General features: G+C 49.3%; 1 protein-coding gene across 1 annotated transcript in view; it reads right to left on the minus strand.

The window, feature by feature from the left end:
- Positions 1–27846, minus strand: part of ZFPM1 (zinc finger protein, FOG family member 1) — a 168031-nt gene that overhangs the window by 13929 nt on the left and 126256 nt on the right. Inside the window, exon 5 of the mRNA XM_075326224.1 lies at positions 4221–4360. Within this exon, the coding sequence (XP_075182339.1) occupies positions 4221–4360 (140 nt within the window). The remainder of the gene's footprint in view (positions 1–4220; positions 4361–27846) is intronic.

A 27846-nucleotide genomic window follows, 5' to 3' on the forward strand; every position in this document is an offset into this window, starting at 1 on the left:
CGCACTGATCTGCCCTGGTGTAAGATCCTAGGACGCTCGCTCCGCACTGATCTGCCCTGGTGTAAGATCCTAGGACGCTCGCTCCGCACTGATCTGCCCTGGTGTAAGATCCTAGGACGCTCGCTCCGCACTGATCTGACCTAGTGTAAGATCCTAGGACGCTCGCTTCGCACTGATCTGACCTAGTGTAAGATCCTAGGACGCTCGCTCCGCACTGATCTGACCTGGTGTAAGATCCTAGGACGCTCGCTCCGCACTGATCTGACCTGGTGTAAGATCCTAGGACGCTCGCTCCGCACTGATCTGACCTGGTGTAAGATCCTAGGACGCTCGCTCCATGCTGATCTGACCTGGTGTAAGATCCTAGGACGCTCGCTCCACACTGATCTGACCTGGTGTAAGATCCTAGGACGCTCGGACGTGGGCTACATTAGTGTGGCCCTTAGTACACACTTTGGGCGGTCCGTGCTATGGATTAACCCATAAAAACAGTGTGCTTTACAGAACCGACTCAGTGACATCGCGATAGTTACGCAATGTAAATGGAGCTTAACTTTACATACCAAACATTTCCTTCTAGACGGATCTTGAGGCTGTGGTGCAGTTTTGTGGTACATTTCTCCAAAATTGCAGTATTTTTGCCTCTAATCTTGAAAATATTGGCAAAAAAACAATGTCCCCCGCTCACAATTTTTGCATAATTAAAGATAGGACCAAGTCCCTCTAAGTGCCTGTAAGAGAGGGGTTAATGTGGAGCCCGGCAACCCGTGAATTTCTTACAGAACAAGGCTATCACATCAGAGGATGTGCGACAATTAGAGAAAATGGTTTTCTGCCAAGAGGGAGAAGCGAGAGAAGCCGAGGAGGAAGTTTAGAGATACTTAAAGTGTTAAGGATGGCCCTTCTCCATCCTGCCTCTCCTAGGAAAGAAGGGGGGGATGATGAGCTGCAAACCATCAAGACACCCGATAAGGGCCGGGGCGAACGCTGAAAACACCAGAGAAAATATTTAGACAATAAATGAAGTATCAGGAAGGCAGGACATTATCTGAGAGGAATCAATCACTTGGCTGTCTTATGTCTCGACTAGTGGCGCCACAAGATCATAACACCCCGAACGGGGGAGATAAGGGGTTAATGAAGGATTTCGTTCTGAGCAGATAACGGGCTCAATCGCTATCACAAACCCAGCTTGCTCTCGTCTAAAATTTCGAGCTTTAACCTTAAAGCGGAGGAGATAACGCCCCCTCCCCTCTTTTTCGTCTTCCCCCTCTTTGTGCGAGATAGCGAAGCTCAGATTTTGTTTTATATTTGGTTTATTTCACCCCATAAGCCGAGATTCAGGTTCCTCTTGTCCCCCCACATCACTCCCCCCCCCCCCCAAAAAAAAATTATTTATATATCTGGAGATATCGCGCCCCCGCAACAACAGAAGCATTTAGTGCTTAATTGGGACATTGCGGATGTTCTGGCGCCAGATGGAAATATTCACAGTCCCCCTCGGTGTTGCACATGACACAGTTGGGAGAGGGAGGACATTGCTAAATCGGAGAATGGCATTCATGGAACCAAATTGTTACATTTAATATTTAAAAAAAGGCCTCGAGCCGCGCGACCCTTGTAGATAAAAGACCCAGAGGCTCTTTTTAAGTCTGCGTTCACACAGATCCTGAATTTCTTGGCAGATTTTTTTACCACGTTCCAGCATTAAGGATGTAGTTTTGCAAAATCTCATCTACGCGAGGCGGAAAAAAATCCATGGATGAATCTGACATCCACAAAACGTCACACGATAAAGTACAAGCGTCTCAAAACTACCATGCGACGCCGCCATAAGTGTTACTCCGGTTAGGGAACGGTGACATTTCTGGTGCCACTTTCGTGGCATAAATGATGATGAATTTGCTGGGCCGACTTCACCACTCTACATCCCGGTTCCACTCGCTTTGGCCAGGACTGATGGAAAGATGCCAAAATTGCAACATTTTTGAACAATTTTGGAGTTGCGCAGAAACTTTACAGCATTTCACAACAGAAAACACCTGGGCATAGGTTTGCGGCTGGGACAATGTAGTCATATACAGTGGAACCTTGGTTAACGAGAACAATCTCGGGACTGCGCTTGTTAACCAAGTTACTCGTTAGGCAAAGCAAGATTACCCATAGGAAATCATTGCAATGCAGACAATTCGTTCCACAACTTGTTAAATGTCCCATCATGGTCCCCTATTGTGTCATTCCACACACGTACAAACACGTACAAACAGGCACAAACACGTACAAACACACACAAACACACACATAAACATACAGACAAACACACACACAAACACACACAAACACACACACACATACATACACGTACAAACACGCACAAACACGTACAAACACACACAAACACACACATAAACATACAGACAAACACACACACACAAACACACACAAACACACACACACATACATACACGTACAAACACGCACAAACACGTACAAACACACACAAACACACACATAAACATACAGACAAACACACACACAAACACACACAAACACACACACACATACATACACGTACAAACACGCACAAACACGTACAAACACACACAAACACACACATAAACATACAGACAAACACACACACACAAACACACACAAACACACACACACATACATACACGTACAAACACGCACAAACACGTACAAACACACACAAACACACACATAAACATACAGACAAACACACACACAAACACACACAAACACACACACACATACATACACGTACAAACACGCACAAACACGTACAAACACACACAAACACACACATAAACATACAGACAAACACACACACAAACGTACAAACACGTACAAACACGTACAAACACGCACAAACACGCACAAACACGTACAAACACGTACAAACACGTACAAACACGCACAAACACACATACACAAACACGCACAAACACACACGCATATTATGCTCACCTCACCTTCCGCTCCATCGCCGGTCTCCTGGGACTTGCTGTTCGCTGGTACGGGCTGTGTATCGGGTAACCATCACGACGAGAGAGGAACTGCCGCACCCAGAGTGCTGACGTCAAAGGTAGGAGCCGCTTGTCTCTGATTGGTCAGCGCGCTGCCTTTGAGTAGCGGTGACAGGGGAAGTTCCTGCTTCGTCGCAATGCCTGCCGATACACAGCCTATACCGGCGAACTACAGGGCCCAGGAGGACGGCGATGGAACGGAAGGTACACATTATGCTCACCTTACCTTCCGTTCCATCGCCAGCCTCCTGGATCTTGTAGTTCGCCGCGAGGATTCTTTCCTCGTCGCGATATACTGGCGAACTACAAGAACCATAAAGCCAGCGATGGAACGGAAGGTAAGGTGAGCATAATACTGTATGTGCGTGTGCTTGTGTGTGTTTGTGTGGACTGCAAGTGCGGGTCAGAGTGCGGTGGATGTACGGAACCGGAAGTGTGTGCGGTGAGGATTTTGCTCGTACAGCAAAGTTTTCTCGTAAACAGAGTTACAAATTTACAGAAAGCTTTGCTTGTTAAGCGAAATTCTCGCTAACTGGGTTACTCGTTAAGCAAGGTTCCACTGTACCACTATTCATCTGATGGGGTGAAAATGGTGACTTTTCGCCTTTGACTGCTATATACTTCGGTATGTACATGTTTTCTTTACTTGCATGATCCACTTTTCCATACAGAGGAATGATTTGAGGGTGTATGTCAATTGTAATGCACTGGAATTCAATGTGAACAGATAGTAAGAGCCCCATAGACTTTGGCCGATTGTTGGGAGTCAACTCCTGCTCCTCTGTTCTCTAAGAGAAAGACGCTGCCATATATCTCTGCTGATCGGCAGTCTGAAATCAGATATAATGGCGCATTAACTCTCCCATCGTTATCAGTGAGTGGTCACCAAACACACACTGACAGATGAGTCAATGGATAATGGTGGATTTGGCCAACGTTGGTCTAATGTGTAAGCTGATGGATGGGCAGAGTGTCCTCCACAATTTTGGGCAGAAGACCCTGAATGAACGTCTCCTTGTATCCTGCAGCTGACCACCGAGAGTAGCGCACTGGCAGACGATGACGCACCGGCCAACCTTGTACCGTCAGTCTCACTGGTATCTATTAATCACGCTACCTTGGGTCTAGTCTCATCTTCATTCCCCACCGCTGTGCGATCCTGCCATGTCTTACCAGGTCCGTCCGGTCTGGAGAGGACGAGGCACCACTGAAGCTTCCTCTGTACGGCCCCCACGTGAAGCCCTTGAGGATGTTGATTTCTGCTCGAACCTGACTGACTCCATCCGGTGATGGGATCTCCAAAACCAACTCATCTGTGAAGAGACAAGGAACATTGCCCATTTTATAACGCAGCAGTCACGTGAAGGCTTATATAAAACATAACAACTGATCACAGGGGAATGCAACGAGCGGATCCCAAACCTTGCTGCAGACATATTTTAGTAAATGCCCCTGTAAAAGTCACAGAGGGTGGAGGGGCGATTATTATTGCAACCTCAGAATTACAACTGAGCGTAAAATAACAATGTGAATCCTTTGTTAACATAAGAGAGCGGCGAGGTCGGGGCGCTCATGTCCAGCTGATAAGGCTCCTGGCCTGACACTTTCCATGTCAAAACATCCATCTATCTTCTCTATATCAAACCCCACCAAGGAAAACACACAGAGGCCCAGATAAGGCGGCCGAGCGAGCTGGAGGACACGCTAACAAACAGGGCCGCCGCACAGTAGCAACCGCAGCAGCTCGGTTCCCAGGCCGCCCAGGTGCACAGACTAGATTGTCAGCTCCTCGGGGCCGCTCTGCTAGATGCACGAGGTCTGGTGAAGAACACTGTGGATTTACATCAGTATGACGGCACAATGAATGCAGACAATTCGGACGACGTACACAAACTATGACATGGCGGAATTTCCCCCCAAAATATAATAATCCGGCTTGGGGTGACCAGAAGCACAGCACGGAGCGGGACCGACAAGAAGCACGGCTCGGAGCGGCACTGACCAGAAGCACGGCTCTGAGCGGCACTGACCAGAAGCACGGCTCTGAGCGGCAATGACCAGAAGCACGGCTCTGAGCGGCAATGACCAGAAGCACGGCTCGGAGCGGCAATGACCAGAAGCACGGCTCGGAGCGGCAATGACCAGAAGCACAGCTCGGAGCGGCAATGACCAGAAGCACGGCTCGGAGCGGCAATGACCAGAAGCACGGCTCGGAGCGGCACTGACCAGAAGCACGGCTCGGAGCGGCACTGACCAGAAGCACGGCTCGGAGCGGCACTGACCAGAAGCACGGCTCGGAGCGGCACTGACCAGAAGCACGGCTCGGAGCGGCACTGACCAGAAGCACGGCTCGGAGCGGCACTGACCAGAAGCACGGCTCGGAGCGGCACTGACCAGAAGCACGGCTCGGAGCGGCACTGACCAGAAGCACGGCTCGGAGCGGCACTGACCAGAAGCACGGCTCGGAGCGGCACTGACCAGAAGCACGGCTCGGAGCGGCACTGACAAGAAGCACGGCTCGGAGCGGCACTGACCAGAAGCACGGCTCGGAGCGGCACTGACCAGAAGCACGGCTCGGAGCGGCACTGACCAGAAGCACGGCTCGGAGCGGCACTGACCAGAAGCACGGCTCGGAGCGGCACTGACCAGAAGCACGGCTCGGAGCGGCACTGACCAGAAGCACGGCTCGGAGCGGCACTGACCAGAAGCACGGCTCGTAGCGGCACTGACCAGAAGCACGGCTCGGAGCGGCACTGACCAGAAGCACGGCTCGGAGCGGCACTGACCAGAAGCACGGCTCGGAGCGGCACTGTCGCCTATATAAAGATTACCCGGAAAAGCTGTGGGAACGCAATGGAAGCCAGACTGGTTGTCAGCACAGCTTTCCCAGAAGCCGAAAAATGAATATTTAGTGATATCACATAGTAGTATTCTCCGTCACGTGGCTTCTCAGTACATTGTATCCTTGTAAGAGCTGGAAAAGAGAACATCACCTGTCAACATTATCTTCCGCTTTCACGACGTCCTCGCTGTCAGTGCACAGTATGGCCGCCCCGGCGTGTTGGATCGTCTGCGGATGTATCCGAGTTGGGCTCATACCCTGCACGTAGGAGCCGGTGACCCCCCAGACCTTCGCTCTCTGATCCCCCTGATGGTTATTTTTCCCTGCGCTTGTAAAGATAACGCTGATCTCACCGTCATTAATATTAAGAGCACTCAGTGAACCAGCAGTTAAAAAATAATCTTTTTCCCCCGATTATCACAGGAGGCAAAGTCCGCGCTGAATCCTATCTCTGTATCAATAGTGTTGGTTCTCGGTGACTCCGAACCACAACAAATACAGTCCCCCGTAATCTAATCTCCCATCGCACTCCAGCATCTGATTGGCCAGCGCCAGCCAGCTGGTCTGCGTATTATCAGACTATTTCCTATCACTGGAATCATTAAGTAAATGTTGCAGGTAACTGGGGCTGTTTGTCACTGATAAGTCGCTCTGAAATGAAATAATAAGAGAGTCAGACTATTAGCGGGTTTCCTGGGAGAGGCGGAAGGTCACAGCGAGACTTTATATAGCGCTGACGCCGCGCTTACCGCTGGGGGGAGGGGGGGGTGATCGATCAGGCGGAGGCCGAGCAGCGCCGATCCTGTGCACGTTTAATAAGACAATGGGTCTCACTTGTAAGACATGGAAGTCCGTATCGACCAGCTGGAAAACAAGCGAGGCTGCAGTGACCACTTCTACCACTAGGTAGCAGTATTGATCACGGTCAAAAAATAGAATTAGGCTAATTTCACACATCAGTTTTTTCCATCAGGCACAATCCGGAAAAAAACGGGTAAAACGGATCCATTTTATCCCCATTGATTTGTATTAGTGCCGGATTTTGCCTGATGGCCTTGCGTTGCATCCGGCTTTCGCCGGATCCGTGATAATTGCCTAAAGCAGCGGCCGGAGGGAACGTATCTTGTAACGTTTTTTTTGTCCGGGTCCGGCGCTATACGGCTTGTTTTACAATGGAAGCCTATGGACGCCGGATCCAGCGTAATGCGGTAAACAAAAGGAAGCGGCCGCCGGATCCGTTTTTGTAAACTGAGCATGCTCCAATGTATTGAAAAAAATGGATGAAAAGGATGCAAAAACGGATGCGCCGGATCAGTTTTTTGACGGATCAGGTATATTGGAAGCGTCAAAAAAAGGATCAGGCACATCAATTTTTGCATATTCTGCGCCGGATCCGTTGCATCAGGCACACGCCGGATTGTGCCTGATGCCAAAAACTGATGTGTGAAATTAGCCAGATCTAGCAAGGATTAGATGTCCCTTTAAAATGCAAGTTTTACCAAAACCCATTCGTATTATGGGGAGAATATATCTGCAGTATTTCAGATCCGATATGTAGAAGAATTTGGGTTTTACATCAGATCCTGTAACTGAAGGGTTAAATCCCAAGAGGTAATGGCGCAGAAAATTCCCAGGAGGGTTGTATTCGGCGGCGCTCGCTGCGGAGCAGTTATGCGTTATTTAGAAAGAGCCGGTCTGGTGTTCCCTATCAGGTAATTAGCTGCCCGGGTAGAGGGAGACAATGGAGACGGGCACAGGACTAACAGCCCAATTACACCTCCCCAGCGACAGATGGAGCATGAAGGAAGAAGGCACCGTCCTGCTGGGACAGCGCCAGGAACAGGCGGTTAAAGGGACAGGAGCCCGGCGGCCAGGAACCATTCCTAAACTTTACTCTAGATAAGAGGGATTCAATTCTGTAATATTCACACTGTTCCCCCCGATATGCCGTGGCTCTAAGCCCCCCGACAACTGACAGGTTATAGACTGTGCTGCAGGATGTCTGCTCCATAAGCATGTGGTCTGGGGGCCTAGTGGATAGTACAAACAGAAATAAAGGACCCCTTTAAAGGGAACCGGTCATGCTAAAAAAGAATGGCAAAGGTATCCGCAAAAATTGCATTTTCATCATTGAAATCTAGTCCAGTGGGCGGTGCTAGTCAGTGATTAGCAGTCACTCCTGTGTTACTATTCATGCAGACAGCTGTCAATCACTGAGTAGGACCGCCCACTGGACTCATCCATCCACACAATTATACTCAATCTCTTCCAGCAAACCCATATATCACCCTGCTCAGCTTCTCCCGCTATACCCTGCTGCGCACAGATCGGACCGCATGTAAAACATGACAGGTTCCCTTTAACCAGGTCCTAAATGACTCTTCCAATCTCTAAAGTTAGGCCTGCAAAGGTTTAAGATCTGGAAAACACTTCTGTAGACATAACTATGGGTGGGTGACGTCAGCACATCCTCTACCCACCTCCCTACTTGGTCAGTCCTCTTCTTCTCCTTCCCCCTTTATTTAGTGGGATATTGGGCTTCCACCGTCCCCTCCTATGTGGACAAGTCGCTGCTTTGCCCAGACTTATATCCGGATCTTGTAGATGATCTGGACCGTTTGGACACATGAAACCGAGAAAATATCAAAATCCTTTAAAAGTAATTTCCACAAGGTTCATGGATGTGGGGGATACATTGTGAGGGGTCAGTAGAGGCTGTGTACGATGTGGGGGATACATTGTGAGGGGTCAGTAGAGGCTGTGTACGATGTGGGGGACACATTGTGAGGGGTCAGTAGAGGCTGAGTAAAATGTGGGGGATACATTGTGAGGGGTCAGTAGAGGCTGTGCACAATGTGGGGGATACATTGTGAGGGGTCAGTAGAGGCTGTGTATGATGTGGGGGATACATTGTGAGTGGTCAGTAGAGGCTGTGTATGATGTGGGGGATACATTGTGAGGGGTCAGTAGAGGCTGTGTACGATGTGGGGGATACATTGTGAGGGGTCAGTAGAGGCTGTGTACGATGTGGGGGATACATTGTGAGGGGTCAGTAGAGGCTGTGTACGATGTGGGGGATACATTGTGAGGGGTCAGTAGAGGCTGCGTACAATGTGGGGGATACATTGTGAGGGGTCAGTAGAGGCTGTGTACGATGTGGGGGATACATTGTGAGGGGTCAGTAGAGGCTGTGTACGATGTGGGAGAAACATTGTGAGGGGTCAGTAGAGGCTGTGTACAATGTGGGGGATACATTGTGAGGGGTCAGTAGAGGCTGTGTACGATGTGGGGGAAACATTGTGAGGGGTCAGTAGAGGCTGTGTACAATGTGGGGGATACATTGCGAGGGGTCAGTAGTGGCTGTGTACGATGTGGGGGATACATTGTGAGGGGTCAGTAGAGGCTGTGTACGATGTGGGGGATACATTGTGAGGGGTCAGTAGAGGCTGCGTATGTTCCAGCACCTTATTTTCCTTTCCTCTGGGGTCAGATAATCCAGCACAGACCTATATTATAAAATCTCTCCAGACCAGACGCTTGAGGTTAAGTTCAGACGAGCGCTGAACTTTGAGGACGTGACAAGCTCCGTGCGCGGCTCCGTGTGTTTGTATAATGGACGGGTGAAGTACTGGTGACCGTGCTGTGGTGCAGACCAGTTATGCTGCGCTTTTGCACTACTCCACAGCCTAGAATTGGTCTGTGCGGTGCACACAAGGACATATGTGTGAACATGCTCCAAGCCTAAGTGTGATGTGCGGACTATGAACATATACGGTTTTGTGGTGATGCCGCCGGCGCACTACGGCACATGTGATCCCGGCCTCCTATGATTCACAGACGTTCTAGTTACAAGGTATAGTCCTTGATTTCGTGTTTGCGAGCAGACTCTCCGCCATGATCTTCACCCCAGGGGGGAGGTGGAGATGATGAGATCAATAGTTAATAGGCCCTGGGTTTGGAGGCATCACAATGAGCCACCATGGGGGACTTGTCTTCGGAGTCGCCCCCGCTCCGCCTCGGCACTGATCACAAAGCTTGGAAATCACAATTCACATTTATTGATTTTTTTGACACAGCACAAACTGAAATGTTTATCAGCGCTGAACTGTGACCTCCACTAATAGCTCCGAGATCTCCGCACCATGAGAAACGCGGCACAGATAGTACAACCGGATTAGGCAGAGTGTTCCTGCGGGGGGGGGAGGGACGAATAAAGCGGAACAAGCACATAATGTACCGAGCGGGTGAGATTTTATAATACGGGTATTAGAGAAGCGATGTGTGATCAGATCAGGATTAACGATGGTCGGGAACGATCCTGAAACATGGTTTACACCAATAGGAAAAACTCGATACGAAAAAACGAGACAGATCTGCCATTCAGAAGCCCGTCTCCAGCCTAGTATCAGCCCTATGGTGACTGCTCAGACATGGGGGCCAGCGATTGCCCCTACACTGTGATCATAATGCACCAATGCAAAGACATGGATCGTTTTCGGACCTTGCACTACGACGGCACAACATCCCCACAACCTGCTCGCTGGTGCAGGAAGCAGAAGACACGGCCGAGGGGGGCGGCCTTCCAAGGATAGCAGAGCCTCAATTCCCAGGAAACCGTGGCGGGAGAAGGAAGCAAGTGCAGAGCGATTAGCTCCGTGCCAGATACGATGAGCCGTCCTGATATCCTGTGCCGGAAAGGGGGAACCACATCTCTGATGTCACCCCAGCTGCTGATAGCCAGAGGATGACTGTGAAAAATGGGACTTCAGATTGTGAGCGCCGGCTGTCAGCGGCCCGGGGGACACTCAGGGGGGCCGGGGGGTCTATTGACCTTGGTCAAGTGCCCGTGGTAGCAATATCGACTCTGGTCACATTGAGTGCATACAGTGTATCCATCCTATTATACAGGACAAAGAATAAAAAAAGTAACTAAGTGATCATGGCCCCAATACAAAATCTATAACAAGGAACGCAACATCGCGGATGTGTAACAGCACCGGTCTACACGTCTGCCCTCACTAGCCCCCCGACCCTGGCGTAACTGCAGCCCCTGCACGCACCAATGACTATGGAATCAGGGATATACTCCAGTCTACAGCAAACCAGTAAAATATGGGGGTACAAACTGCTACCTGTCCGTCATATATTAGTGGGGTTTCCATACTGCTCCCTGTCCGTCATATATTAGTGGGGTTTCCATACTGCTCCCTGTCCGTCATATATTAGTGGGGTTTCCATACTGCTCCCTGTCCGTCATACACAAGTGGGGTCTCCATACTGCTCCCTGTCCGTCATATATTAGTGGGGTCTCCATACTGCTCCCTGTCCATCATATATTAGTGGGGTTTACATACTGCTCCCTGTCCGTCATACACAAGTGGGGTCTCCATACTGCTCCCTGTCCGTCATACATTAGTGGGGTTTCCATACTGCTCCCTGTCCGTCATATATTAGTGGGGTTTCCATACTGCTCCCTGTCCGTCATATATTAGTGGGGTTTCCATACTGCTCCCTGTCCGTCATACACAAGTGGGGTCTCCATACTGCTCCCTGTCCGTCATACATTAGTGGGGTTTCCATACTGCTCCCTGTCCGTCATATATTAGTGGGGTTTCCATACTGCTCCCTGTCCGTCATATATTAGTGGGGTTTCCATACTGCTCCCTGTCCGTCATATATTAGTGGGGTTTCCATACTGCTCCCTGTCCGTCATATATTAGTGGGGTCTCCATACTGCTCCCTGTCCGTCATATATTAGTGGGGTTTACATACTGCTCCCTGTCCGTCATACACAAGTGGGGTCTCCATACTGCTCCCTGTCCGTCATACATTAGTGGGGTTTCCATACTGCTCCCTGTCCGTCATATATTAGTGGGGTTTCCATACTGCTCCCTGTCCGTCATATATTAGTGGGGTCTCCATACTGCTCCCTGTCCGTCATACACAAGTGGGGTCTCCATACTGCTCCCTGTCCGTCATATATTAGTGGGGTCTCCATACTGCTCCCTGTCCGTCATATATTAGTGGGGTTTCCATACTGCTATCTGGCCGTCATATATTAGTGGGGTTTCCATACTGCTCCCTGTCCATCATATATTAGTGGGGTTTCCATACTGCTCCCTGTCCGTCATATATTAGTGGGGTTTCCATACTGCTCCCTGTCCGTCATACACAAGTGGGGTCTCCATACTGCTCCCTGTCCGTCATATATTAGTGGGGTTTCCATACTGCTATCTGTCCGTCATATATTAGTGGGGTTTCCATACTGCTCCCTGTCCGTCATATATTAGTGGGGTCTCCATACTGCTCCCTGTCCGTCATACACAAGTGGGGTCTCCATACTGCTCCCTGTCCGTCATATATTAGTGGGGTCTCCATACTGCTCCCTGTCCGTCATATATTAGTGGGGTTTCCATACTGCTCCCTGTCCGTCATATATTAGTGGGGTTTCCATACTGCTCCCTGTCCGTCATATATTAGTGGGGTTTCCATACTGCTATCTGTCCGTCATATATTAGTGGGGTTTCCATACTGCTCCCTGTCCGTCATATATTAGTGGGGTTTCCATACTGCTCCCTGTCCGTCATATATTAGTGGGGTTTCCATACTGCTATCTGTCCGTCATATATTAGTGGGGTTTCCATACTGCTCCCTGTCCGTCATATATTAGTGGGGTTTCCATACTGCTCCCTGGCCGTCATATATTAGTGGGGTTTCCATACTGCTCCCTGTCCGTCATATATTAGTGGGGTTTCCATACTGCTCCCTGTCCGTCATATATTAGTGGGGTTTCCATACTGCTCCCTGTCCGTCATATATTAGTGGGGTTTCCATACTGCTCCCTGTCCGTCATATATTAGTGGGGTTTCCATACTGCTATCTGGCCGTCATATATTAGTGGGGTTTCCATACTGCTCCCTGTCCATCATATATTAGTGGGGTTTCCATACTGCTCCCTGTCCGTCATATATTAATGGGGTTTCCATACTGCTCCCTGTCCGTCATATATTAGTGGGGTTTCCATACTGCTCCCTGTCCGTCATATATTAGTGGGGTTTCCATACTGCTCCCTGTCCATCATACACAAGTGGGGTTTCCATACTGCTCCCTGTCCGTCATATATTAGTGGGGTTTCCATACTGCTCCCTGTCCGTCATATATTAGTGGGGTTTCCATACTGCTCCCTGTCCATCATATATTAGTGGGGTTTCCATACTGCTCCCTGTCCGTCATATATTAGTGGGGTTTCCATACTGCTCCCTGTCCATCATATATTAGTGGGGTTTCCATACTGCTCCCTGTCCGTCATATATTAGTGGGGTTTCCATACTGCTCCCTGTCCGTCATATATTAGTGGGGTCTCCATACTGCTCCCTGTCCGTCATATATTAGTGGGGTTTCCATACTGCTCCCTGTCCGTCATATATTAATGGGGTTTCCATACTGCTCCCTGTCCGTCATATATTAGTGGGGTTTCCATACTGCTCCCTGTCCGTCATATATTAGTGGGGTTTCCATACTGCTCCCTGTCCGTCATATATTAGTGGGGTTTCCATACTGCTCCCTGTCCGTCATATATTAGTGGGGTTTCCATACTGCTCCCTGTCCGTCATATATTAGTGGGATTTCCATACTGCTATCTGTCCGTCATATATTAGTGGGGTTTCCATACTGCTCCCTGTCCGTCATATATTAGTGGGGTTTCCATACTGCTCCCTGTCCGTCATATATTAGTGGGGTTTCCATACTGCTCCCTGTCCGTCATATATTAGTGGGGTTTCCATACTGCTCCCTGTCCGTCATATATTAGTGGGATTTCCATACTGCTATCTGTCCGTCATATATTAGTGGGGTTTCCATACTGCTATCTGTCCGTCATATATTAGTGGGGTTTCCATACTGCTCCCTGTCCGTCATATATTAGTGGGGTTTCCATACTGCTCCCTGTCCGTCATATATTAGTGGGGTTTCCATACTGCTCCCTGTCCGTCATATATTAGTTGGGTTTCCATACTGCTCCCTGTCTATTAGTGGGGTTTCCATACTGCTCCCTGTCCATCATATATTAGTGGGTTTTCCATACTGCTCCCTGTCAGTCATATATTAGTGGGGTTTCCATACTGCTCCCTGTCCATCATATATTAGTGGGGTCTCCATACTGCTCCCTGTCCGTCATATATTAGTTGGGTTTCCATACTGCTCCCTGTCTATTAGTGGGGTTTCCATACTGCTCCCTGTCCATCATATATTAGTGGGTTTTCCATACTGCTCCCTGTCAGTCATATATTAGTGGGGTTTCCATACTGCTCCCTGTCCGTCATATATTAGTGGGGTCTCCATACTGCTCCCTGTCCGTCATATATTAGTGGGGTTTCCATACTGCTATCTGTCCGTCATATATTAGTGGGGTCTCCATACTGCTCCCTGTCCGTCATATATTAGTGGGGTCTCCATACTGCTCCCTGTCTGTCATACACAAGTGGGGTTTCCATACTGCTCCCTGTCTGTCATACACAAGTGGGGTTTCCATACTGCTCCCTGTCCGTCATATATTAGTGGGGTTTCCATACTGCTCCCTGTCCGTCATATATTAGTGGGTTTTCCATACTGCTCCCTGTCCGTCATATATTAGTGGGGTTTCCATACTGCTCCCTGTCCGTCATATATTAGTGGGGTTTCCATACTGCTACCTGTCCGTCATATATTAGTGGGGTTTCCATACTGCTCCCTGTCCGTCATATATTAGTGGGGTTTCCATACTGCTCCCTGTCCATCATATATTAGTGGGGTTTCCATACTGCTCCCTGTCCGTCATATATTAGTGGGGTTTCCATACTGCTCCCTGTCCATCATATATTAGTGGGGTTTCCATACTGCTCCCTGTCCATCATATATTAGTGGGATTTCCATACTGCTCCCTGTCCGTCATATATTAGTGGGGTTTCCATACTGCTCCCTGTCCGTCATATATTAGTGGGGTTTCCATACTGCTCCCTGTCCATCATATATTAGTGGGGTTTCCATACTGCTCCCTGTCCGTCATATATTAGTGGGGTTTCCATACTGCTCCCTGTCCGTCATATATTAGTGGGGTTTCCATACTGCTCCCTGTCCATCATATATTAGTGGGGTTTCCATACTGCTCCCTGTCCATCATATATTAGTGGGGTTTCCATACTGCTCCCTGTCCGTCATATATTAGTGGGGTTTCCATACTGCTCCCTGTCCATCATATATTAGTGGGGTTTCCATACTGCTCCCTGTCCGTCATATATTAGTGGGGTTTCCATACTGCTCCCTGTCCGTCATATATTAGTGGGGTTTCCATACTGCTCCCTGTCCATCATATATTAGTGGGGTCTCCATACTGCTCCCTGTCCATCATATATTAGTGGGGTTTCCATACTGCTCCCTGTCCGTCATATATTAGTGGGGTTTCCATACTGCTCCCTGTCCGTCATATATTAGTGGGGTTTCCATACTGCTCCCTGTCCGTCATATATTAGTGGGGTTTCCATACTGCTCCCTGTCCATCATATATTAGTGGGGTTTCCATACTGCTCCCTGTCCGTCATATATTAGTGGGGTTTCCATACTGCTCCCTGTCCATCATATATTAGTGGGGTTTCCATACTGCTCCCTGTCCATCATATATTAGTGGGGTTTCCATACTGCTCCCTGTCCGTCATATATTAGTGGGGTTTCCATACTGCTCCCTGTCTGTCATACACAAGTGGGGTTTCCATACTGCTCCCTGTCCGTCATATATTAGTGGGGTTTCCATACTGCTCCCTGTCCGTCATATATTAGTGAGGTTTCCATACTGCTCCCTGTCCGTCATATATTAGTGGGGTTTCCATACTGCTCCCTGTCCGTCATATATTAGTGGGGTTTCCATACTGCTCCCTATCCGTCATATATTAGTGGGGTTTCCATACTGCTCCCTGTCTGTCATATATTAGTGGGATTTCCATACTGCTCCCTGTCCGTCATATATTAGTGGGGTTTCCATACTGCTCCCTGTCCGTCATATATTAGTGGGGTTTCCATACTGCTCCCTGTCCGTCATATATTAGTGGGATTTCCATACTGCTCCCTGTCCGTCATATATTAGTGGGGTTTCCATACTGCTCCCTGTCCGTCATATATTAGTGGGGTTTCCATACTGCTCCCTGTCCGTCATATATTAGTGGGGTTTCCATACTGCTCCCTGTCCGTCATATATTAGTGAGGTTTCCATACTGCTCCCTATCCGTCATATATTAGTGGGGTTTCCATACTGCTCCCTGTCCGTCATATATTAGTGAGGTTTCCATACTGCTCCCTGTCCGTCATATATTAGTGAGGTTTCCATACTGCTCCCTATCCGTCATATATTAGTGGGGTTTCCATACTGCTCCCTGTCCGTCATATATTAGTGGGGTTTCCATACTGCTCCCTGTCCGTCATATATTAGTGGGGTTTCCATACTGCTCCCTGTCCGTCATATATTAGTGGGGTTTCCATACTGCTCCCTGTCCGTCATATATTAGTGGGGTTTCCATACTGCTATCTGTCCGTCATATATTAGTGGGGTTTCCATACTGCTCCCTGTCCGTCATATATTAGTGGGGTTTCCATACTGCTCCCTGTCCGTCATACACAAGTGGGGTTTCCATACTGCTCCCTATCCATCATATATTAGTGGGGTTTCCATACTGCTCCCTGTCCGTCATATATTAGTGGGGTTTCCATACTGCTCCCTGTCCATCATATATTAGTGGGGTTTCCATACTGCTCCCTGTCCGTCATATATTAGTGGGGTTTCCATACTGCTCCCTGTCCGTCATATATTAGTGGGGTTTCCATACTGCTCCCTGTCCGTCATATATTAGTGGGGTTTCCATACTGCTCCCTGTCCGTCATATATTAGTGGGGTTTCCATACTGCTCCCTATCCGTCATATATTAGTGGGGTTTCCATACTGCTCCCTGTCCGTCATATATTAGTGGGGTTTCCATACTGCTCCCTGTCCGTCATATATTAGTGGGGTTTCCATACTGCTCCCTGTCCGTCATATATTAGTGGGATTTCCATACTGCTCCCTGTCCGTCATATATTAGTGGGGTTTCCATACTGCTCCCTGTCCGTCATATATTAGTGGGGTTTCCATACTGCTCCCTGTCCGTCATACACAAGTGGGGTTTCCATACTGCTCCCTGTCCATCATATATTAGTGGGGTTTCCATACTGCTCCCTGTCCGTCATATATTAGTGGGGTTTCCATACTGCTCCCTGTCCATCATATATTAGTGGGGTTTCCATACTGCTCCCTGTCCGTCATATATTAGTGGGATTTCCATACTGCTCCCTGTCCGTCATATATTAGTGGGATTTCCATACTGCTCCCTGTCCGTCATATATTAGTGGGGTTTCCATACTGCTCCCTGTCCGTCATACACAAGTGGGGTTTCCATACTGCTCCCTGTCCATCATATATTAGTGGGGTTTCCATACTGCTCCCTGTCCGTCATATATTAGTGGGGTTTCCATACTGCTCCCTGTCCATCATATATTAGTGGGGTTTCCATACTGCTCCCTGTCCGTCATATATTAGTGGGGTTTCCATACTGCTCCCTGTCCGTCATATATTAGTGGGGTTTCCATACTGCTCCCTGTCCATCATATATTAGTGGGGTTTCCATACTGCTCCCTGTCCGTCATATATTAGTGAGGTTTCCATACTGCTCCCTATCCGTCATATATTAGTGGGGTTTCCATACTGCTCCCTGTCTGTCATATATTAGTGGGGTTTCCATACTGCTCCCTGTCCATCATATATTAGTGGGGTTTCCATACTGCTCCCTGTCCGTCATATATTAGTGGGGTTTCCATACTGCTCCCTGTCTGTCATATATTAGTGGGGTTTCCATACTGCTCCCTGTCTGTCATATATTAGTGGGATTTCCATACTGCTATCTGTCCGTCATATATTAGTGGGGTTTCCATACTGCTCCCTGTCCGTCATATATTAGTGGGATTTCCATACTGCTACCTGTCCGTCATATATTAGGGGGGTTTCCATACTGCTACCTGTCCGTCATATATTAGTGGGATTTCCATACTGCTACCTGGCCGTCATACACAAGTGGGTTTTCCATACTTCGTAGCTTTCACTTTACAGATGAACTTGGCATTCACTAGGATGCACTTGGTCATGCTATGATCCATGCTATGACATCTGCTATCTGTGGCTATCTGACTAATGAATGACACTGGCAAGCTCCGGCCCTGCGGGATGCCTATTTTTCAGTAGCCTGGCCCCTACCAATAATTGTTTTACAACGTGACCTATTAACAAGTCACAAAGCTTTTCAGGCAGAAGCCCCCTGTGCTGCTGATACACAGTATGGAGCCATCTCTGTCCAGCAGCTATAAATCAGGAGGGTTTCGGGACATATAATTCCTATTTAGGCACCGCGCCCGACACCATATTAGTCCTATAACCTGATTATATGCCACACAGTGTACTTTATTTTTCTAACATTCTTCCAAACATACAACGAAGAGCCAAAAAGCTTGTTCGCCAGGTGCAATAAGTGATTTTTTAAATCATCGTTCTCGCCAGCATATCGCTCGGTGCAAACAGGACTTGTGCTGGCGAGAACATGATCTTATTGTAAACACTGCAATCATTCTGTGCACTCACTTGTGCTCGGCCTGTCTAATCTGGCTATTAAGTGACTGCTGATCGGCTTGCATGTATCATGGCATTTAATGACTGCGATCGTGCTGTGGAAATCCAGCATTACCATGTGCCAATGCATCGAAAAATGCCGAACATTTTTCATTCAGCAGCATAAAAGGCCCAGAAAAGCCAAAGGAAAACTAACTTCCAGCAGGTGATTGAAAGCCAATGGTTCAGCGCAACCCCCAGTGCATAGTGCAAAAACACATCATCAATATAGTGCAAAAACACGTCATCAATATACCGGACACAATAGATGTCCTACAAACCCGAGGTCATTAATATACATGATCGATAGTCATTTTAGATGTCCGTGTTCTTGGCACGACTTTGGGGATCTGGAGTGGATTTTTCAGCAGCAAAAGCTGTTGTTGCATGTGTTTGATGCAGATTTCCCTCATATTTCACACTTTTCAATCCCTTACTTAAAATCCGCCCTGGTTCTGCATGAAGAATTGACACGCTGCATGTCCTAAAATCCACATTGCCAGTCTGTTTCCATGAAGAATAATTCAGGAACAGATGGATGGGCGCTCATCTACATCACTGCACGCAAATCTGCACCAAATACGCAATAACTGAATGTGAATGGGGTCAATCCAGATGCCATCTGCATTCTATATGAAGGTGAAATACTTTTAGTCAGAATATAAAGAATTACACACTGACGTCAGCACCACTATGGCTACTGCTAAGGCATCACCTCCTATCCCAGGGGTCTCAAACACGCGGCCCGCATGCGGCCCGTCAGGCTGCTTTGTGCGGCCCCCAGGCCCGTGCCCCTGGTCACTATCGCGGCCGGTGCAGGGGCCGCAGCCACTGTCTGCGCTTTGTTAGATGAGTGTTTTGCCGGCGCTGCGTTCTCAGAGGCAAGGACTGTGCGCGCGCAGCGCCGGCAAAACAACCATCTGATCTGATATAAATCGCTGCCAGGGGCTGCGGCCCCTGCACCGGCCGCGATAGTCCCCGGGCACGGCCTGCAGACAGCAAGAAGCAGAGGTGAGGAGGCGAGGGAACGTGGGACAGGGGAGAAGAATGGTGTTTTTTATTTTTTGTGTATGTGACGGACGGCACATTAACCCCTTAGCGACCTATGACGTACTGGGTACATCATGGCTCCCTGGTACTTAAGGACCCATGACATACCCAGTACGTCATGGCGAAATCGCAGCCCCGGTGGCTGCGATCGCTGTTTGCATTGCAAATAGCAAATACCTTAGATTCGGGGAGGAGGGGACCTCAGGAGGGGTGGTGTCTCCTCCCCGGACCTACGGAGGCTGTGATTGGCTGTGCGGCGTTCGTCAGCCAATCACAGCCACTGTAATGTTCCAGCCATTGAAAATGGCTGTAACATTGAAATCCAGCCATGATCAGTGCAGCTGTAGCACCGATCATTGGCTGGAGCTGGGTGACCTCAGTTTCACCCGCCCCCAGCTCTGATTGGAAAGACCGTCCTTGTGACCGATCTGTCCAATCACTGTGGATCTGGGGCCAGAGACCGCCCCCTCAGCTTCACTCAGGAATCTGTGGGTGGAAGCAGAGAACGATCACCTTTCACCCGCCGTCACTACCCCCCCCCCCACCACCCATTACTACAGGATAGGGACATTACTATAGAATAGGGACAAGGTGGGCACATGTCTATAGGATGGGGACAAGGTGAGCACATGACTATAGAATGGGGACAAGGTGAGCACATGACTATAGAATGGGGACAAGGTGAGCACATGACTATAGAATGGGGACAAGGTGAGCACATGACTATAGAATGGGGACAAGGTGAGCACATGACTATAGGATGGGGACAAGGTGAGCACATGACTATAGAATGGGGACAAGGTGAGCACATGACTATAGGATGGGGACAAGGTGGGCACATGTCTATAGGATGGAGACAAGGTGGGCACATGACTATAGAATGGGGACAAGGTGAGCACATGACTATAGAATGGGGACAAGGTGAGCACATGACTATAGGATGGGGACAAGGTGAGCACATGACTATAGGATGGGGACAAGGTGAGCACATGACTATAGGATGGGGACAAGGTGAGCACATGACTATAGAATGGGGACAAGGTGAGCACATGACTATAGAATGGGGACAAGGTGGGCACATGTCTATAGGATGGAGACAAGGTGGGCACATGACTATAGGATGGGGACAAGGTGGGCACATGACTATAGGATGGGGACAAGGTGAGCACATGACTATAGAATGGGGACAAGGTGAGCACATGACTATAGAATGGGGACAAGGTGGGCACATGACTATAGAATGGGGACAAGGTGGGCACGTCTATAGGATGGAGACAAGGTGGGCACATGACTATAGGATGGGGACAAGGTGAGCACATGACTATAGAATGGGGACAAGGTGGGCACATGTCTATAGGATGGAGACAAGGTGGGCACATGACTATAGGATGGGGACAAGGTGGGCACATGACTACAGAATAGGGACAAGGTGGGCACATGACTATAGGATGGGGACAAGGTGGGCACATGACTAGGATGGGGACAAGGTGGGCACATGACTATAGCATGGAGACAAGGTGGGCACATGACTATAGGATGGGGACAAGGTGGGCACATGACTACAGAATAGGGACAAGGTGGGCACATAACTATAGGATGGGGACATTACTATAGGATGGGGACATTACTAAAAGATGGGGACATTACAAGGATGGGCATAATACTATTGGATGGGGACATTACTATAGAATAGGGACAAGGCTGGGGTCATTACTATAGGATGGGGACAAGGTGGGCACATTACTATAGGTTAGGGAACATTACTAAAGGATGTTGGCCAAAATTTCTATATAGTGATAATTGTAACACTATTAGTTACAAGAAAGGGATAAAATGTAAAACAAAACAAAATAAGGCATGACTTATTTTTAACATCAATTTTTTTTTTTTTAGATTTAACCAAAGAATGTGCACATTTGTTATAATAAACAAGTGAAAAATGTTGAAAATCAGTGATCCAAAAGGTGTGTAAAAAATATATATGGTACCAATAAAAATGTCACTTTGTCCTGCAAAGAATGTGGCCCCCCAAATTATTTTTTTCATCGGTGCGGCCCATACACCCAGCCGAGTTTGAGACCCCTGTCCTATCCCATGCGATTAGGATGGATGTCCTACAATGTCATGGCTACTCAGCTTTCCCAGGCTCCTGAATGTCAATTTTTGCGTTTAACCACAGTGTTAATGGTGTCCCTACAAGCTATTCAGGAGTATGTGGAGTCCATATTGGTTCATACCCAGCTTTCCGAGAGACAGATATAACCAAGATATGGCTGAGGAGAATGATCTGATAGCCTCAAGTCTGTACAGGAGACTTTTCTTGGGCCTTAAGTCGTAATCTAGGCATTTTTATAAAGCTATAGGCGTATTCGCAGCTGAACGTTCCCCTCTTTTTTTTGGATATGGAGTGTTAATCTAAAACAAATACTTCTATCTGCCGTCAAAGCAAGCTCAGTCCGATAAGGAGCAAAATAACTTAAATTATTCTCCCCACCCACACATACCAAAAAGAGTGACGTTATCAGCGGCATCTCTTCCCTCCCATGTCCATCAGAACACGCTGTGCCTCCGTGGTGTGGAGTTCTGGTCCCACAGATAGCGAGACCTTGAGGTTTTTACCCAAACTCCAGGCATTTGGAGATTAGGGAGGCAGGAGAACTGGGGGGAGATAAAATTAACTGAAACCGGTTTTCATCACATTTTAATGAAAACATTTTGAAATTAAAAGTAAAACTTTGTGCACATGAGAGAAGGAGACGGCACAGGATTTATCACAGGATCGTAACGCAAGAGAGACACAGAAGATAAGGCTGGGGGGGAAGAATCTCTAATCTGAGCAGGTTTAGGGGGACACCATGACCCAGCTCAAGGCCTCAGACAAAACAGAAGGTGCGGGGTGAAGCATCAAGTCTCTGTAGAGGAAAGTTAGCACCGAACGTTCATCCATGGCCTCACAGGAGCAACATGGCCGATCCCAAGAGTCCTAACAACGAAGCAACAGGACAGCATTTATTAACGGGCAAATCCAATCTGGGCACTTTATTGTTTATCCACAGGGAGGGGGAGACCTTGCTGACTGCGAGGACCCCCAAAGATACCAGCACTGACATGTCCCATTAAGGCCACATACATAATAGACAAACATTGGCCAAATCTGCCGAAACTGGGAGAATTGGATGACATTCTCATGTGTATGGAGGTTTCCCACCTCTCTGTCGACAGATGATAATGGGAGAGAGAAGGATCCGTCACATCAGATATCCAATGGCCAACTGATTTTTTTTCCAGAAAAAAAAAGTCACTGCTAGGTGATCTGGATTAGGGAGGACAGAAGAGTCTGAAAGAGAAGGAGGAGGACAGAGGAGTCAGAAGGAGGAGGGAGGACAGAGGAGTCTGAAGAAGAAGAAGGGAGGACAGAGGAGTCTGAAGCAGGACGAGGAGGGAAGACATCGAAATTTGAAGGAGGAGAAGGGAGGACAGAGGAGTCTGAAGGAAGACTAGAGAGGACAGAGGAGGAAGGACAGGAGTCTGACGGAGAAGTGAGGAGGACAGAGGAGTCTGAAGGAGGAGAAGCAGAAGCAAGGAGGACAGAGGAGTTTGAAGGAGGAGGGAGGACAGAGGGGGAAGGACAGGAGTCTGAAAAAGGAGGAGAAGCAAGGAAGAACAAGAATCTGAAGGAGGAGGAGGAAAAGCGAGGAGGACAGAGGAGTCTGAAGGAGGAGGAAGAGCGAGGAGGACAGAGGAGTCTGAAGGAAGACTAGAGAGGACAGAGGAGGCAGGACAGGAGTCTGACGGAGGAGAAGTGAGGAGAACAGAGGCGTCTGAAGGAGGAGGAGGCAGGACAGAGGAGTCTAAGGGAGGAGGAGGGAGGACAGAGGAGTCTGAAGGAGGAGGAGGAAAAGCAAGGAGGAGTTTGAAGGAGGAGGGAGGAAGAACAAGAGTCTGAAGGATGAGGAGAAGAAGCGAGGAAGAACAAGAGTCTGAAGGATGAGGAGAAGAAGCGAGGAAGAACAAGAGTCTGAAGGAGGAGGAAGAGGGAGGACAGAGGAGTCTGAAGAAGGAGGGAGGAGAGAGGAGTCTGAAGGAGGAGGAGGGAGGAGAGAGGAGTCTGAAGGAGGAGGAGGGAGGAGAGAGGAGTCTGAAGGAGGAGGAGGGAGGACAGAGGAGTCTGAAGGAGGAGGAGGGAGGACAGAGGAGTCTGAAGGAGGAGGAGGGAGGACAGAGGAGTCTGAAGGAGGAGGAGGGAGGACAGAGGAGTCTGAAGGAGGAGGAGGGAGGACAGAGGGAGTCTGAAGGAGGAGGAGGGAGGACAGAGGAGTCTGAAGGAGGAGGAGGGAGGACAGAGGAGTCTGAAGGAGGAGGAGGGAGGACAGAGGAGTCTGAAGGAGGAGGAGGGAGGACAGAGGAGTCTGAAGGAGGAGGAGGGAGGACAGAGGAGTCTGAAGGAGGAGGAGGGAGAACAGAGGAGTCTGAAGGAGGAGGAGGGAGGACAGAGGAGTCTGAAGGAGGAGGAGGGAGGACAGAGGAGTCTGAAGGAGGAGGAGGGAGGACAGAGGAGTCTGAAGGAGGGAGAACAGAGGAGTCTGAAGGAGGAGGAAGGAGGACAGAGGAGTCTGAGGGAGGAGGAGGGAGGACAGAGGAGTCTGAGGGAGGAGGAGGGAGGACAGAGGAGTCTGAGGGAGGAGGAGGGAGGACAGAGGAGTCTGAAGGAGGAGGAGGGAGGACAGAGGAGTCTGAGGGAGGAGGAGGGAGGACAGAGGAGTCTGAGGGAGGAGGAGGGAGGACAGAGGAGTCTGAGGGAGGAGGAGGGAGGACAGAGGAGTCTGAAGGAGGAGGAGGGAGTACATGGGAATTTGGAGGAGGGCAGAGTAGTCTTGAGAAGTAGGAAGGACAAGAGAAGACAAGAGAAGTCTGTCAGTGGGTCTTGTAGAGAACACATGAAGGAGCTGAACATTGTTGTGTTCTTGGGAAATAGAGTCGTCAGGTGAATGAGATTTTGGCCAGTAGCTATCTATTCTGGGCATTAAAACAGAGTAATGGCTGCATATGCCCATCACCATTCCTTGCCGATGGCACTAAAGGTGACAGCATAGCCCTGTCCACGGTTATGTCTGCAGTCCCATTTCAGAGTGTGTTTTTGAGGTCGGTGGGGTCCCAAGGGTCAGTAAGTCAACATGCTTCCTAAGGACAGATGACAACTTGCCCACTTAGGAATAACCCTTTGATGCAGATAATCTACATACACATTACTACTTTCAGTTGATATAATTAGTACACAGCGGAGATCCTTGAGTCTGGTTTAGGTGCTGGGATTTACACTGCCCTATTGAGAAACAGTGCCGAGTTGTTTCCCCATAATCTGGGAGTGTAACAAATGGTCGTTCATTGGGATGAATGATCTGTTTTTTTCTCTGCAGCACATTAATCCGTGTTAACAGTTTATGTGCTGCCGAGAACAATGGCAGTCCACGCACACAGAATGATGGTTCTCTGCGCATCACAACCATGGTCTACCAACCTACATAAGCCATTAAACAACTGCAACAATAACTGAAATGGTCTTGTTTTCTGCAATTATCCTAAAGGACAAAAATACTTCAGAAATGACTACATCAACATCACCCTCCTGGCGGAGGACGGAGAGCAGAAGCACTGCAATAAAATGACCTGTTCATAAAAAGTGCACGATCCGACCGTCCGGAGACTTGGGTGTCTTGTGAACCGCTAATATGTTGCTGCAGGAAACAGTTAACCCCAAGTCATCACGAAACTTGGAAAGCTCAAGGATAAAGTTTATGAATTACGGGCCGAGCGATCCAATAAATTTAATGGAAGCCTAAGAGGTAAAGCGCTAATCCTGGGGCTTTGGCATCATATACCGAGAGCAAAAACATGGCCGAGTAATCTGCTGCAATCCTTCCTCGGCAATGGAGACGCGCCCTGATAACATCTCTGCCCCGTGCGCAGTAATGAACTTTTAATTTTTATGCTTCCAGGCAAAATAACATAAAGCCCATAAAAAGGGACAAGGCGCGGCATTAAAATGGATTTAATTAAAGAGATGTGAAAGAAGCGAAAAACGGATCATTAAATGTAGCAAAGAGAGAAAGTAACCAGAGGTGGAAAAAAAAAAAATACAGAAAATATGGGGGCAAAGCGGACCCCCTCCCAGTATAATAATGGCTTAGGGTACTTTCACACTTGCGTTAATTTCCTTTCGTCACAATCCGCCCTTTTGGAAAACAGCGGAATCCGTTAACGGATTCCGCTGTTTCCCATAGACTTGTATGGATGACAGATTGTGCCAAAAGTACCTGCGTTGCTTCCGCTGGCCGACGCTGCGTTGCTTCCGCCGGGCGGAAGGAACGCAGCATGTAACGTTTTTTGAGCGGCGGAATCCTCTATTTTTCACTGCGCATGCTCATCTTTTTTAATCACAGAAACTTTATTTTGTCTCTTGGTGGCCGAACGTTCAGCTGAGAGCTCTCAGCTGAGCGCCCCCGGCATGTGAGAGCTCTCAGCTGAGCGCCCCCGGCCGCCGGCATGTGAGAGCGCTCAGCTGAGCGCCCGGCTGCCGACATGTGAGAGCTCTCAGCTGAGCACCCGGCAGCCGGCTATTGAGAGCGATCAGCTTAGCGCCCGGCCGCCGGCATGTGAGAGCTCTCAGCCGAGTGTCCGGCCGCCAGCATGTGAGAGCGCTCAGCTGAGCGCCAGGCCACCGGCATGTGAGAGCTCTCAGCTGAGCGCCAGGCCACCGGCATGTGAGAGCTCTCAGCTGAGCGCCCGGCAGCCGGCTATTGAGAGCGATCAGCTTAGCGCCCGGCCACCGGCATGTGAGAGCTCTCAGCTGAGCGCCCGGCAGCCGGCTATTGAGAGCGATCAGCTTAGCGCCCGGCAGCCGGCATGTGAGAGCTCTCAGCTGATCGTTCACAATAGTCTGCTGCCGGTAAAACTGTAGAGAAGAAAAAAAAAAAAAGCTTTCCGTTGTTTTGTACAATCCGTTGCATCCGTCACACAACGCAATACAACGGATGCCGTTCAACGCAAGTGTGAAACTAGCCTTAAAGGGCAATTCCCAATAAACAAAAAGTAATACAGAAATCGCACTCCAGAATGGATCATTTGTAACGGAGAATCCCATGGGGAAAGTTGTTACTCAGCTTTCTCAAGCTCCTGAGTGTCAGCTTACTTTCACCCAACTTTCTATGTGTGCTGGTGTGGCGCCCTGGACTAGCCAGGTCGTCACAGGTACTACAACACACACCCCCACCCCGAGATAGGCACATCAGCCAGACACAAAATCCTTGTTGCCTCCCTCCAGGGGCTGATGTCCACACCAGGTGGGGTGGAGCCAGGCGGTTGGCCCCACCCACTGAGGAGTTCACAGTCCTGGAGGCGAGAAAAGGAAGTCAGTGAGTGAGAAGTGAGAGTTGAGTTAGGGAAGTGGAAGAGAGAGGAGTGAAGTGAGGAGTAAACTGACCGTGTCTGGGTGTGTGGCCCGGGCACCAAGAGCAAGGTTGGCAGACGGTGGTGGCCGTCTGCAGGACAGGGAGATCAACGCGGAACCGTAGGACCGGGTTCGGGTGGTGGCCCGCCGGTACCGAACCGGGGAGCGAAGTGAAGCCAGCACACACAGGCAGGGCCTGCTGACCCCAACCAGGCTTGGAGTCGCCATTAGAGGTCAAATCCGTCAGTGACCGGAACCCCAGGGGTTTCCTAACAGCCAAGACCCGATTGAAGGCAACCGTCCTACCAGCAAAAGGAAATACAGCTAACGCCACAGCTACAGTTCCAAGGGCCAGAGCCTGCGGGCAAAAGGGCTCCTCCAGCACATATACACGCTGGGGAGCGGGTTACCGGTGGGAATCCATCAGGACCGAACATACACGAAGGTGCAGGGAAAGGCAGCCACCACCAATCATCCGGGAGAAACCACAGCAGCCGGCTGCGGGACCCGTCCATCCAGTCGTTTGGTTTACCAGAGACTTTGCGTACATTTGTGGCTGAGTGAGTACCACAGTGCCATCCGGCACCGCGCTGCGCAGTCCAAGCGACCCTGCACCTCACCAACTCTGCCTCCCCGGGCCCCGGAACCACCAACCCCTACCCACGGAGGGGGAAAACAACATCCCAGCTGCTCCCTACCATCGCTCCCGGGATCCCCGTCACCAGCAGCGGTGGTGTCCAACCTC

Source organism: Anomaloglossus baeobatrachus, chromosome 10 (assembly GCF_048569485.1).
Source record: "Anomaloglossus baeobatrachus isolate aAnoBae1 chromosome 10, aAnoBae1.hap1, whole genome shotgun sequence".
NCBI classification, from domain to species: domain Eukaryota; kingdom Metazoa; phylum Chordata; class Amphibia; order Anura; family Aromobatidae; genus Anomaloglossus; species Anomaloglossus baeobatrachus.